The sequence below is a fragment of the Neolamprologus brichardi genome, chromosome 9 (assembly GCF_056152115.1).
Source record: "Neolamprologus brichardi isolate AB-2024 chromosome 9, ASM5615211v1, whole genome shotgun sequence".
Classification (NCBI taxonomy): domain Eukaryota; kingdom Metazoa; phylum Chordata; class Actinopteri; order Cichliformes; family Cichlidae; genus Neolamprologus; species Neolamprologus brichardi.
The window spans coordinates 33526556-33540122 of NC_142112.1; the positions used below are offsets into that span (position 1 = coordinate 33526556).

At 43.1% G+C, this 13567-nt stretch overlaps 1 protein-coding gene across 2 annotated transcripts; it reads left to right on the forward strand.

Moving 5' to 3' along the window:
* Positions 1-935: 935 nt before the first annotated feature.
* kbtbd2 (kelch repeat and BTB (POZ) domain containing 2) lies at positions 936-13162 on the forward strand. Of its 2 annotated transcripts, none has more exons than XM_087846316.1 (4): positions 936-1086; positions 3609-4166; positions 8553-8718; positions 8930-13162. In XM_087846316.1, the coding sequence occupies exons 2-4, from the start codon at positions 3994-3996 to the stop codon at positions 10487-10489; spliced, it is 1899 nt and encodes a 632-aa protein (XP_087702442.1). In that variant the 5' UTR covers positions 936-1086; positions 3609-3993; the 3' UTR covers positions 10490-13162. The 2 variants fall into 2 exon arrangements, with proteins under 2 accessions (XP_087702442.1, XP_087702443.1); XM_087846317.1 differs by having other exon boundaries at positions 936-1079.
* Positions 13163-13567: the final 405 nt, after the last annotated feature.

Below are 13567 nucleotides of genomic sequence, written 5' to 3' on the forward strand. Positions count from 1 at the left end.
GACGCGACCATAAACCAAAGCTGAAACATCTCCGTTAATCAGTCATATAGGAAACAGCTGCAGCTCCTCCAGGGCTGCCTGCTTCAAGTGCAAACGGAGAAATCAGCATCGCGACCTGATCGGGTTAAAGTAACCCGAATAAATAAATAAATAAATAGTTAGGATTTATTACAGGGGGTTACAACCTAAAACGGACACACAAAATAAAGAGTCGGCATCAGTGAATAAGTCAGTTAAATTATGTTACGCCGGACAGTTATGTCTGAACATGCCAAATTCAGACCAACACCCTAAATCCACATGACAGTTATTTTATTTTATTTTATTTTATTTTATTTTATTTTATTTTATTTTATTTTATTTTATTTTATTAGCCGAAGGGTTAGACATAAGACATTAGACATAATTAAACAAAAACCGAACAAAGTCAGTTAAGGAAAATATCGATTTTAAAAAGGGCTCAGAATAGTACAAAGAGATCATGGCTAATGAATACTAAAACTCACGAATAAATATGGTTAATATGATATCCTATAAAAACGTTTTTTTTGTTTTTGATTCTGTGTATTTATTTGCATATTTGATTGTTTCTTTGTAGGGCCAAATCTTTTATTAAAAGCATAATTCTAATGTCACATAATTATTTGCCTATATATTTAGATCCGTAAGATTAATGAAAATTATATTATCTATTATTGTAAATATCAGTAAAATACTAGGGTTTTATTGTTAAGTGTTAATAAATAAATGTTTCAATAAATAAGAATGCAGGGGACTTTGCTCTTGTCGGTGGTTCTAAAATAAATGTCCATAATTGTTTTTCTCAAGTGCAGTGTCTGTCTCAGTCCTGCAGGGGTCGCTGTTTGTGTCTTCACCAGAGGACGCGGCTCGCTTGATTCCGGCGCAGGCGCAGTATCCTCTGTTGGCCTCTTGTCTTGGAGGCGCTTATGATGCGTTAAAAGGTTGTCCGCTGCTCGGACCTTCCACACAGCGTCTCAGCTCGGCACAGGGAGATCACTGCACGCTTTCTGTTGCTGGGAAGAGATCCCGTGACGGTTTAGAGTGTGGATCCTGCTAAGGTTTACAGTAAGCTAAATTTGTGTTGTTTTTTAGGCGTTCTGCGCGAGAAGTGGCTCAGCTTATTTAGCTCTTTTAGCAGCTAGCCTAGCAGTTTGTGTTTGTGTGCGTGTTAGCAACATGACCACTCTCGTTAGCTACTGCTATAACGCCCTTTTTTCATAGCAGCTTCTTTGCTGAGTTGATGATATTATATCCGTGATTTTCTAACTATAACAGCTCATCCTTCTCGCTAGCTAACTGGTAAGGTACACCGGAACTACGAAGCTAATGGGGAAGCTATAGTTGCTAACTTGCCGCGGGTGACTACTTGAGCCAGTGATATAACGTTACATAGAGGCTAGATGTGTAGGTACCGTAATCAACAGATGGGGGACCACCTCTGTGGAGGTACACGTAAGAAACATAGCCCCATGGTGTTTGCCAATTTCAACATCTGGCTAACGGTTCCATGTTTTAGACAGCACCGGGGTTTGTTTTGGACGTGGTGGAACGTGCTAACGAAGCTAGCAGTCCAGTTTCAGTGTGGTCCGAAAAATGTTTGGCCGGACTGAAAAAATCTCAGCATTTATCTGCAGGATAACCTGTTAGCAGGCTGTGAGGCTGACTGCGTCCTCGGTGGCTGACTGGCTGCGTAAAAAGCACGTTTTCCAAGGTGTTGCTGGCAGATTGGGCCCGCATTAAGTGGAAGAAACCCTGTAGACGCATAAATGTGGATGAAGTTGTATCAATCTTGACAGTTGACAGCTGTTAATAAAGATAGATAGATGATCTTAGATCCTGCATCAGCAGAGTGATTTTCCGCGGTGCGTGGAACGTGCTAGTAAATTGCACCGATGCATAACCTCGAATCCGTTAGCCTGCAGACTGATGTAACACATGTTAGGTAAAGATTATTAGCGGTTTTTTTTTTTTCTTAATAACATCACCTTTGCGGCTTATACTCCATGGTAGATTTTCATAGGCCTGGGTGAGGTTGAGGTTCAAGACAGGTGACTAATTGGAGCTGGAAAACCCCTGCTTCAGTGTGGCTTAGTAAGACTTTTTTTTTTTCTGGCAAAATGTGGTGACCCATCTTCCTTGCTTCTTGGCACTGCTACTGGTGATGTAACTGCATATAGAACATTTTTTAAAACATTGTTATTTCCTGAGGATTTTCACTCATTTTTTGTTTAATTGACAGCTGTGAACAAAGGTGAAATGAGATCAGATCAGGCAAAATGGTTTGGCGATTATTGAGAGTGCTTTAAAATCCAGAATCTCTTTAAGGTATTAGGTAGAGTTAGGATCTGGTGAAGACTTTAACGCACTCACCTAACTATTCAGTGACCTCTGAGGTCTGTACCGTAAACCAGTTGATCTTATCCAGGTAACATCAGAGTTAAACCTGGGTTTCCTGTGAAGGTGGTTTACTTTAGGATTGTGTTAGGAAGGGCGTTTGGTGTAAAAACTCTGCTACATAAACATTAGGAGCCTGTGGTAACCCCTTGCGCCAATGGAGAAGCCATGCTGTACACCAGCAAACAACAAAACATGTCTTTTGTGACTGCTACACCTGGAGTTACAAAGGGACTATTAAAAATGGACACATTGTAGCCTTTCAATAACAATTTTACAAAAAAAACCCTGTGAATCCAGATGCTGTCTTGTTTCTTAGAAGGGTTTTGGGTCGTTTCTAGCCAGGCTGTTTTCTGGCTTTTTCCTACTCTTTCCAGTTCCAGCGCGATACAGATGCTTGGCTTTGGGCATTTGTCGATGTTGAGTAGCAATTCGATACCAGTGTTAAATTAAATTGAGTGACTGGGAATCTTTTTGTAAGCTAATATCAGACTCGGTTCAATTGCACTCTCTCTAGTTTTGTAATATAACATTTCTATCCAGCCCAATCTTTTGAGTCAGACCAATATTCAATACAAATATTAGATCCATGCATCTCTTGTTGTTTCATCGCCTAAGTCACTAAACAGTGATTGCATATTTTTTTGAATTTTGGGGTGTAATTATTTACCATCTTCACCATCATCATGTCACCAAATCACTTCATACAACAGAATTTAGTCTGGGAAACAGTGCCTTTGCACAAAAAATAAAAACCATTACAGATTTTGAAACCTATATGTTTCTCGGGTGGGGATATTTTCCAGTGTTAACCTTTCCCACCCAGCAGGAAATGGTGTGCTTCAACTGATAATACTCTTTAGTGTGAGATCACACCGACTGCGCAGGTTAAAGACAAACTAATGTCAGCGTTATTTGCGCTCTCGCTGAAGAGCTCCTCAGAATTCAAGGCTGCAGTGCATGTGGGAAAACGGCTGTACTCGCTGACCAGCTGCCAGTGCAGCTTCTGGACGAGAGGGTGAAGTGAGTGCTAAGACTCTGACAGGAAATGCAATTTTTCAGGGTGTTCAATGCTCAGACAACCTAAAGAAATTCAGAGGAATGTAAAGAATTTGTAGATTTCTTATCTTTCCTCTACTGCTGGTTTCTCTGCATGTGAGACTCACGCTTCCTTTTTTCTTTTTTTTTTACAGACAAGCACTGATGTAGCAGCTCGCTCTCTCTCTACCTCCGCTCCCCAGTGCCTCACTGCATGACCTCAGACAACAAATAGGAAGCCCACAAGGGGGAAACAGCCCGTTCCTCAACCCGGACCCCCTTCCTCTGGACGCCTCGTGGTGATGCTCAGCTTTTGGCACATCTCTAGCAGAAGGAGCAACAGATATTTTTCGACATAGGTGTTGTACGCCTCCACTTGGGCTTGGGGAGTCATTAAAGAGTTGGCCCCTGCCCACTCCCCCTTCCCCATTTATCCTCTTGAATCTTTAAGATTGTAACTTTTTCTCCTGGTTGGCTGGAGTCCGGTTCTGCCGGCTGCGTTACTTTTCAAAACTGGGGCGGGATTCATGGGATGCGACCATGTCGGATCTCAGTGAGCGCAGGCCGGTCAACACGGACTATGCTGTCTCCCTGCTGGAGCAGCTCAAGTTCTTCTATGAACAGAAGTTACTGACTGACGTTGTGCTGCTGGTGGAGGACACGGAGTTCCCGTGTCACAAGATGGTCCTGGCCACGTGTAGCTCCTATTTCAGGTGAGTGCGCCTCACGGGGATGGAATAACTCACGTTGTGCGCGTCTGCTTTTAACAGCCTCGGGCTGCTTGTGACTCTAAATGCGAAGAGATGTATGCATGCTGTCTTTATGTAGCCTGGCGAGGTCTGTGGGTGCTCACCTCCCTCAGTTTTAATGAATAATGCATCTTGTAGTAGAGCAAGTGTTACCTGCTCTATATAAAACAAGTGGATGGGGTTTCCTTGAGTGCTGGAATGTCCTCTACACCAGTTGAGGGTTTGACATAACCAGGAAAAAAGTTTGTCAAGCAAGCACAAGCTGAAGGAAGTCAAATTGCTTGTTTGTGTGAACGAACTTGGCCAAAAAAAAGATGATTCTGATTAACGAAAGTGTGGTAATTAAAATAAAGAGGCTCATCGGGGTGGTATTAAAAATATGAAGGAAGGCATGGTTTTGAGACGCAGTCTTTCTTATTAAAATGCATGCTGTCATCAGGACTAGACAGCATGCAGTTTAAAAATAGGTGAGTATTGACTGTAAAATGTATTTCAGTGTCTGCCTGTTCGACAGAAGTAGTCTGTTTTATCAACAAAAACATTTTTTTTGGGCAGCAATTTCTGATTAAAGCCTTCACCAGGAAGACGGGTGTAAAAGATGGTCTGCTTGAGCCCAAACTAAGGGACTGAACTGCTCTGGTCTGCACTATGTACCACGGCCGAGCTAAAAGGGAAGGAGCCAACATGTAGCCCGGGACAGACACAGATGGAGGCAGAGGGTTGATGCTGACGAACCAGTAAAGATGATGTAGCTGTCAGCAGAGATGGAGACAATCTAGACAATTTCTAGAGTTGACAGTAGCAGTGCTCATGACTGTATTTAAAGTCAACATTGGAAGGTTAAAGTTCGCAAGACCCCATAAATCAAACCACCTGCTCAGCTAACTCAAACATTAGGAGATGCATGTCTTCAATTTCTCACACGGTGACAAACCTGCAGAAGTAAGAACAGGTTAAAATAAAGCTGCAAGCAGTCGAGGCGTATCCTGCAAGTATGTGGATGTCTTTAGCCATGGATTCTACTTGGATGTTGGACAAACAAAACTTGCTAGGTGGTGTTGGATACCCCCTCATTATGTGTTTAACCTGCAGTGGAAGTGTTATGTGCATGTTTATCACGTTGTTCAGATTTCCTATTGCTACTAGCAATCACAGTAACTGAGAATTATTACTGGCACATACATGGCTGTTATCACACGTAGTGCCTGTAGTGATCAAAATTGTGTAATTTGATAAACTATTTCCTGCTTTTTCTTCTTCTCTTGTCATTTTTCAAATCAACTGGAAGAGAATGAATTTAAAGAGAAACTCCACCGTGAACCAGGGTTTGAGTGGTGAATTTTTAGGGGAGTGTTGGCCATTTACAGAAGTTGCATCAATAACTCTACATGGATTCGGTGCAGAAATAGAAATTGAGCTTTTGCCTGATTGTTGATGTTAAGCTAAGTTCAGTGATAAGGTAGGTAGATGCTGGTTTTGAACCTGCTTTGTAGTACAGGCACTGAAATATTTATGCATGGGGAAAAAAATGAAGCAAACATATCACTCAAAGCCCCCCCGAGGCCTCATTTGTCCACACCACATTGCATGATAAAGGGTGTGCAGTGTAGCAAATAAGATTCTGTGCATGATGGGAGCTCCTGCAGCATTTGAACACACCATCTACCTCCTTCCTGTCTCATTGCGTGCACTCCAAGAAAAACCTCCCATCAATTCAGACCTCTCACAACTGTTTCCCATGCAGTCGTTATCTGGTGTGAACATGGGAAATGTTTCCCCTTCGGGGTGTAGAGGTGTCGCAGCACTTTCTGTTTAAAGTGGAGCCTATTCCTCCTCTTTCTCTCCACGCATGCCTCTCTTCAAGGAATGGAGGGCGGCTGTGCAGAGCGCTTGTGTTTATAGGGGGAAAGTCTGGTCACGTAGGTCCTGGTGAGAGATGGAGAGCAAAAAGTGGGGAAACAAGGGAGGTGGGGGTGTGCAGGGGTATGCCTGCAGGATTGCGTAATACAGGCTGGCAGGTTTGGTCGCTGTTGTGATCAGCACACAGACACACAGCCCCCAAAAGCCAGTCTTCAGGTGGACAGAGCTGTTCTTTCTTTTTCATACAGTGATTGCTTTGAAAAATAAAAATTAGAGCAGCATGTTGTAGTCAGCTGTTTATCACCTTTGAACATGTCAGAAAACATTCAACAGTGCTCACCAGAATGTCAAAAAGCTGATATATTGAAGGAGAAAGGGCTTCAAATCCTCCAACCAGTGACTGCGAATTATCTTCCAGATGTTTTTTTAGAGCAGGGGATTCTCTGGATTTTAAGTGGGCCTAGCAAATTACGAAAGGGTCCATGTCTCCCCCCCAAATTTGATTGGTTTTCTAACTAAAAATCGGTAAGGAAATTAAGTGTTGGTGTTTTCGGCCCCCCCAAAATAGTAGTTGTGCAGTAGTACACAGTGCCTCTGAACACTCTGTATCTGGCACAGAATCCAAATAAATGTAAATTACCATCTCAAGCCACTAACTGTTCCTCAGATTTGTAAATCTGAATGAACTGATGCAGTAAAGGAGGCTCTGATTCACACCAGCTGCTGATGAATGACAACATGGCAGCGTGGGCATCCCACCGAGGCTGCTGATGCAATGTGGGGGTTGGAGACTACCAGCCAGGTGCTGGGTGTTGCTTGTCGCCTTTTGTCATCTGGTATTAGTGAAACAAGCTTATTAGTGTTCAACAAGACAGCAGTAACATCTGTTCCAGGGAAATCAGTGATGCTGCAGTGTTTACCACAGATTATGAACTCCAATACAAAGAGTCGGAGCTGTTTTGTCAAAGGTACTTGGTGAAAATAACTTAAGTCTGCTCTTCAGCCTTGGTGACTTCATGTCAAAATACATGAAGTAGGTTGGAGTGATGCTCCAGAGCAGAGGCAGCCCAAGGTGATGAAGTTGGAGAAAATCAGCTGACCTGAAATCCTATCATTGATGTTCTTGTAGGTCACCGTATCTTTAATGTGACTTTTGGATAAGTTAGTCTTCATATAATTTTATAATATAAAGATGCATGACATAACACAACCAGTTGTTAGTTAGTGTTACCCAGCATGCATGTGCCGTTACTGGTGTAAGAAATGGTTTGTTTCACCGATTTGTGTCTCAGGATGTTTGCCCCGTTAAACAGGATCAGTTTTGGATTAATAATTGTTTTCATATTAATGACTCACAATTAGAACCTGACAGATGGATAAAGAATTATCAGTCCTGTGTTTCAGTCTGACATGATTTGAACAGAAATGTTAAAATGAGGTGACAAACTTACTTTAAAGTGAAGCCTTTGTGTGGGAAATGCTGAACTTAGTTCTGACATTTTATACAGATATTAAGAAGTATTAATAAACTGGTGTCATAGTAGTATGTTAGATGGATAACTGGCAGCTATAATGCCAGAGTTACCTGTAGAAAGTAGAGGTGGGAGTCACCATACATCCCACCATACGATATTATCACAATACTTAACGCACGATACGATATTATTGCAATTTTTAAAAATATTTTGCGATATTCAGATTCTGTACATAAAGGTAAACTTTATCAATATTCATTTTATCTAATATCAAAGTCTCACACTCAGTCTTTCTCTCATTTCAGTTTTATTGTTGACAAACTGAACGGTTTGTATTACAGTCTAGTCCAACTTAACTGAATCAACCATCTGGTACAATTATAGCTATTCTGAACTCTGCAGTTTATGAAAACTATGCAGCCCCTTCAGCAACTGAAGAATTTGAAAGTAAATTAAAACAAAATATAATTTTACATTAAATAAAAAAGTTTTAAACTTAATTAAAATAAAACATGTCTTAAATTAAAATAAGTAAACTGTCATGTTTATTGCTGCCAAAAAAAAAGTTAAACACATTTGGACAGTGAAGGAATGTCAGGATTCTTGCTCAGAAAAAGGATCAACATGCTCTGAAGTCAGAGCACAAAAACTTTTTTTGTAACAAAATATCGATTTCTGCTGTCCCTGTATCCATACATTATTAGCAAACAAAATATCACGATACTAAACAGTATCGATTTTTTTCCCCCACCCCTAGTAGAAAGAGAGGAAAGTACAAACTGGATAAAGCTCCTCTCCATCAGAGCTCATTGTATCTGTTATCTTGCTCTGAGTTATGATTAAGAAGATGGTGTGGAAAATGTTTTCTGTTCATTTTTTTTTAAATTGGGTGATGCATATGATTAAAATTTCATATCTTCGTGAACCTCAGTTGAGATCTCGCTGTTTCACTTCCTCTTACATCGGCTGCTGCGTTGACTGTCGTCTCACTGTTGTTCCGGTCTTTCACTCGCAGGGCAATGTTCATGAGCGGCCTCAGCGAGAGCACGCAAACCCACGTCCACTTGAGGAACGTGGACGCGGCCACCCTGCAGATCATCATCACGTACGCCTATACGGGCAACCTGGCCATCAGCGACAGCACAGTAGAGCCACTCTACGAGACCGCCTGCTTCCTGCAGGTCAGTGCAGCGAAGGACAAAGAAAAGGAACAACCTGTGCTATTTCTCTGTGCCAAAGAGCTCTGTTGTTGATCTAAATTTGTATCAATCCGCCACTGAAAGTAGTGCTCTGGTAGTGGCCTTGATAAATTATATCCTTATTTTGCATCTTTAAAGATAAGAATATGAAGAAGACTAAAACTAAAGACACATCCTTTATTCTCCTATTTAGGTTGAGGATGTCTTGCTGCAGTGCAGAGACTACCTGGTGAAGAAGATCAACGCTGAGAATTGCGTCCGCATGCTGAGCATCGGTGACCTCTACAGCTGTAGTGAGCTGAAGCAGAGCGCCAAGCGCATGGTGGAGCACAAGTTTCCCAAAGTGTACCGACAGGAGACCTTCCTGCAGCTGTCCCACGAGCTGCTCATAGACATCCTGAGCAGTGACAACCTCAACGTCGAAAAAGAGGAGACCGTGCGCGAGGCTGCTATGCTGTGGTTGGAGTATAATATGGAGGCACGGTCACAGCACCTGTCCTCGGTTCTGAGTCAGATTCGCATAGATGCTCTGTCTGAGGTGACCCAGCGCGCCTGGTTCCAGGGTCTGCCACCGAACGACAAGTCTGTGGTGGTTCAGGGCCTCTACAAATCCATGCCCAAGTTCTTCAAGCCACGGTTAGGCATGACTAAGGAGGAGATGCTGATCTTCATGGAGGCCATGTCAGAAACCCACAGTGACGGTTATGTATTTTCCTCGAACGTGCCTACTACAGTAGTGTGTTACAGCCCACAGGCGGAGAAAGTGTACAAGCTGTGCAATCCCCCGGGAGACCTGCAGAAGGTGGGCACGCTTGTGACTCCTGATAATGACGTGTTCATCGCTGGTGGGCAGATCCCTCTCAAAAACTCAATCTCCAACCATGGCAAGAGTGGCAAGTTACAGGCGGTGTTCCGCTCAGTCGATAGTTTCTTCTGGTTTGATGCCCAGCAAAACTCCTGGGTGCCCAAGACCCCCATGCTGTGCGCTCGAATCAAACCCACGCTGGTCTACTGCGACGGCTTCATCTATGCAATCGGAGGGGATAATGTCGGAGGCGAGCTGAATAAACGCACAGTGGAGCGCTACGACTGCGAGAAGGACGAGTGGACCATGATGAGCCCCCTACCCTTCGCCTGGAACTGGAGCACCTCGGTGGTGGCGCATAACTGCATATACGTCATGACCCACGATTTGATGTACTGCTACCTGCCGCGAGCCGACACCTGGATGGAGATGGCCATGCGCAAGACGAGCCGCTGTTTCGCATCTGCGGCCGCCTTCGGCGACCTCATTTTCTACATCGGCGGGCTCCACGTCGTCAGCAACTCCGGCATCCGTCTGCCAACGAGCACCATTGACGGCTCCTCGGTTACTGTGGAGATTTACGACGTCAAGAAGAATGAGTGGCGTCTGGCGGCGAATATCCCTGCCAAGCGCTACTCCGACCCGTGCGTGCGGGCCGTGGTGCTGCTCAACTCGCTCTGCATTTTCATGCGTGAAACCCACATGAACGAGCGTGCCAAGTACGCCATCTATCAGTATGACGTGGAGCTCGACCGTTGGTTCCTGCGGCAGCCCGTGTCGGAACGTGTGCTCTGGGATCTGGGCAAGGACTTCCGCTGTGCGGTGGGGAAGCTGTATCCCTCCTGTTTGGAGGAATCCCCCTGGAAACCCCCAACATACCTCTTCTCCCCCGATGGCGCAGAGGAGTTCGAGGTGGACGGTGAGCTGGTGGCCCTCCCTAACGTATAGCTCATAAGCACCCCTCCCCTATCTCTCCGTCTAAAGCAGGAGACTATATTACCAAGGAACAAACAATAAGGGGAGGGGGCTCATTGGAACTCTAGAAAACAAAAGGGTTTGACTTTCTGTATTGTAGAGGGAGCTCTGGACTTCAGAGGCTGTTGCTGATGAGCAGCCCAGCCCAAAACAAGTTTGGAGCAAAAAAAAAAACGCCCCCTCAAAATTACTAGTAATCTTTAAAAAAGATGTTTTCCCCGCGTTCATTGGTTTCTTATTTTTCTTTTTTGCCAGTAAAATGTGTTTAGATTTTCCTACATTTGTCATACTGTTCCAACTAGAGCCCGACCGATATCAGCTGGTGCCCAATTGGCTCGTGTCTTGTCCGATATTTTTCTATGAACGTAACACAAAAAAGTTTGAGGTCGTTCAGGCGTCCAAGCAACTCAGACTCCAGTGTTTCCTGCAGATTTCGTTTCTGTTTGTGGTGGTCACGTTCTGAAATGAGAAAAATAAATATTACTGTTTTATAAGGTGCTCATCTGCAGTTTTCAATTGCTGTGGTCTCTGTGATAAATAACAGTGCAATATATTCAGCTGCCTCTCCGGTGAGTCTCATCACTCGGTTTGGACACCTGCTGGCGCTGGTCAGCAGGTGTCCAAATCGACCACAGGGGAAAAGGCTGGAGAGGCAAGGACCACCACAACAGTGAGCCAGCCAGTAGGGAAACATGGCGTGGGAAGGGAGTGGGCTTTGGAAATAAGAGCATTTAAATTTGTGGAAGTTATTTTGCCCATGTCTGCGTGAGAAACACTGGACTCATGGTTTACATTACACTCAGCACTGTCAGCAGCACATGTAGCAGAGCAGGAATCGCAGCTTTGAAACATGGTCAGGCAATCGGCGATCTGCCTCCAAAAGTAATTTTAACCATGATAAATAATGAGAACAATCTGAAATGCTCTAGGTTTGTATTTCCACCCATCAGCCACAACGTTAAAGCTGATCTTTTATTTATTTTTCGTTCCAATGATGGTTATTTCAAGCCACTGTACTCACTGATAGTCACCGGGAACTATTCAGTATTATATCACTGTTCATAACAGTTGTAACGCAGTTTGTTTTGTTTGCTCTGCACCTCATTTTCGTTTACTCTTTGGAGGTTTCTGGTCGTTTCAAGGCACGACGCACTCTTATATTCACTGAGAATTACTCAACAGTTGTGGCACAGTTTGTTAGTTTCACCTGGCGGAGTTTGTCAAATCTCATTTTCGTTTACGTTGACAGCCGTTAAGTCACCGCTGGCTTTTCGGGCTTCGTTGTGCGCAGCAGCCTCTAGGTCCATTACTGCCACTCACTGGAAGCAGACACGCATCACATCACTTTAGCTTTGGTGTTATAACTTATCCTAAAATCATGATCATAGTTCTCTTTGCAGTACAATGCAGTGGTGTCAAAGCTGTTTGATCTTCAGGCAGGTGGTTCTAATGTTGTGGCTGATTAATGTGTGTGTATATACACCAATATACTGAATTTTTAATTTAAAAAAAACAAAGCATCCACACCAAAAAATCCAGCGTCGTTCAGGCTCTAGTTCCTACAATATGATAATCTAAACATCAGCTGATGATGAGGATAATGATGCACTTAACTTGTAAATCTACTCATAAATGTCAATGGCAACTGTACCAAAATTACCCCCCAAAGCCCCTTATTAGATTGTTGCTTCCCCCTCTCTCCCCTCTCTGCTCCTCTTCTTTTCCCCCTCTTCTCTCATTACTGATGAAGGAATACTCTGCAGAAAATCTGGCTTTACAGCATGAGAACCTCAGTTTGATCCACTTTAACATTTTTCTTTTGCTCTGTGCAAAAGAAGCTGATTTCAGACGTTAAGTTAACATAGTTAAAGTCAGTCAAAAGTGAGTGTAGAGTGCAAAAGTGTAGAAAAGCAGCAGTTCTCCCCATTTGATTCTTAAAACAGAAAATGTTTGACTCTTACTTTTAAGAAAGAGTTGCATTAGATTTTAACTGCGTCATTCTCTGCTTTCAGCTTTTATAAGATTTGCTGCTTTTCTTTGCAGAGGTAATGAAATAGTTCCTAATCTAAGAGTTTAAGCTTACATCTTCAAATTTCAGTAACACTGGTTTACTTTTTTTTCTCTCTTGCAGTCACAAAGCAGGTGAAGTTTAATTTCCAGCAGAGTTTTCCTTTTTCAAAAAACAGGATCACTTATTTCCTCAAAAGGCCTGCAGACGAGGGAAGCAGAGGCTGCGGTTTTTGGGAAAGGCCAGAGAGGCTGTTTTTAAAAGCGAGAGAGAGGGTGACTGCAGGTTCAGCCACCCGTCGCCTCTCCTCCCTCACCTCTCTGTCCTCTGCCCTCACGCCGCCGCTGCCTGTTCCTCGAGTTGGTTTGCACACCGGTCTTCCACACAGCCAGCAGTCAACGCCTCACTCGATCTGCCGTGACATGATCGTGACACTTTGTTTTTCTCCAACACACAACTCCATTCACAGTACAAACAGGTTTCTGGCTCATGATCTTTTTAAGTTTTTGTTTCTTATTTCCAAGCTGCTGAAATATATAAAATGTATAATAGAATATCTATTTTTCATATGTTTAAAAGAAAACTGTTCTAGTGTGGGGAAATAACCAGGTCTATTTTGTATTAGGTTTTTTTTTTTTTGTTTTTTTTTTTTTTTAAATTAATATCAGACATTACTGTAGTGTGATTGTGGGTATTTTTTTTTCTTTTCCCCTATTGAATTACATTTTCCGAAGTGAATATCGAGGAATCTTGCTGCTGATTGGTTGTGAGAGGAGCGGGCTGGCCTTGGGACTTTTGCTAAGGAAACTGTCCCGCCAACCACTAGCAGAAGTGGAGAGGGGCGGGGTTAGAGGAGGGAAGGGGTCTTCCTCCTTTTTTTTTTTTTTTTTAACTTTTATTTTTATTTTTTATTTTTTAAACATGAGCACAGGTGCTTCATGACGAACCTTACTAGCATGTTTGGCTGCATCATATTCCTTTGGCACTGTATTTTGAATGAACGTTAATTTATTAAAAACATACCAAAAACGTTCCTGAAAGTA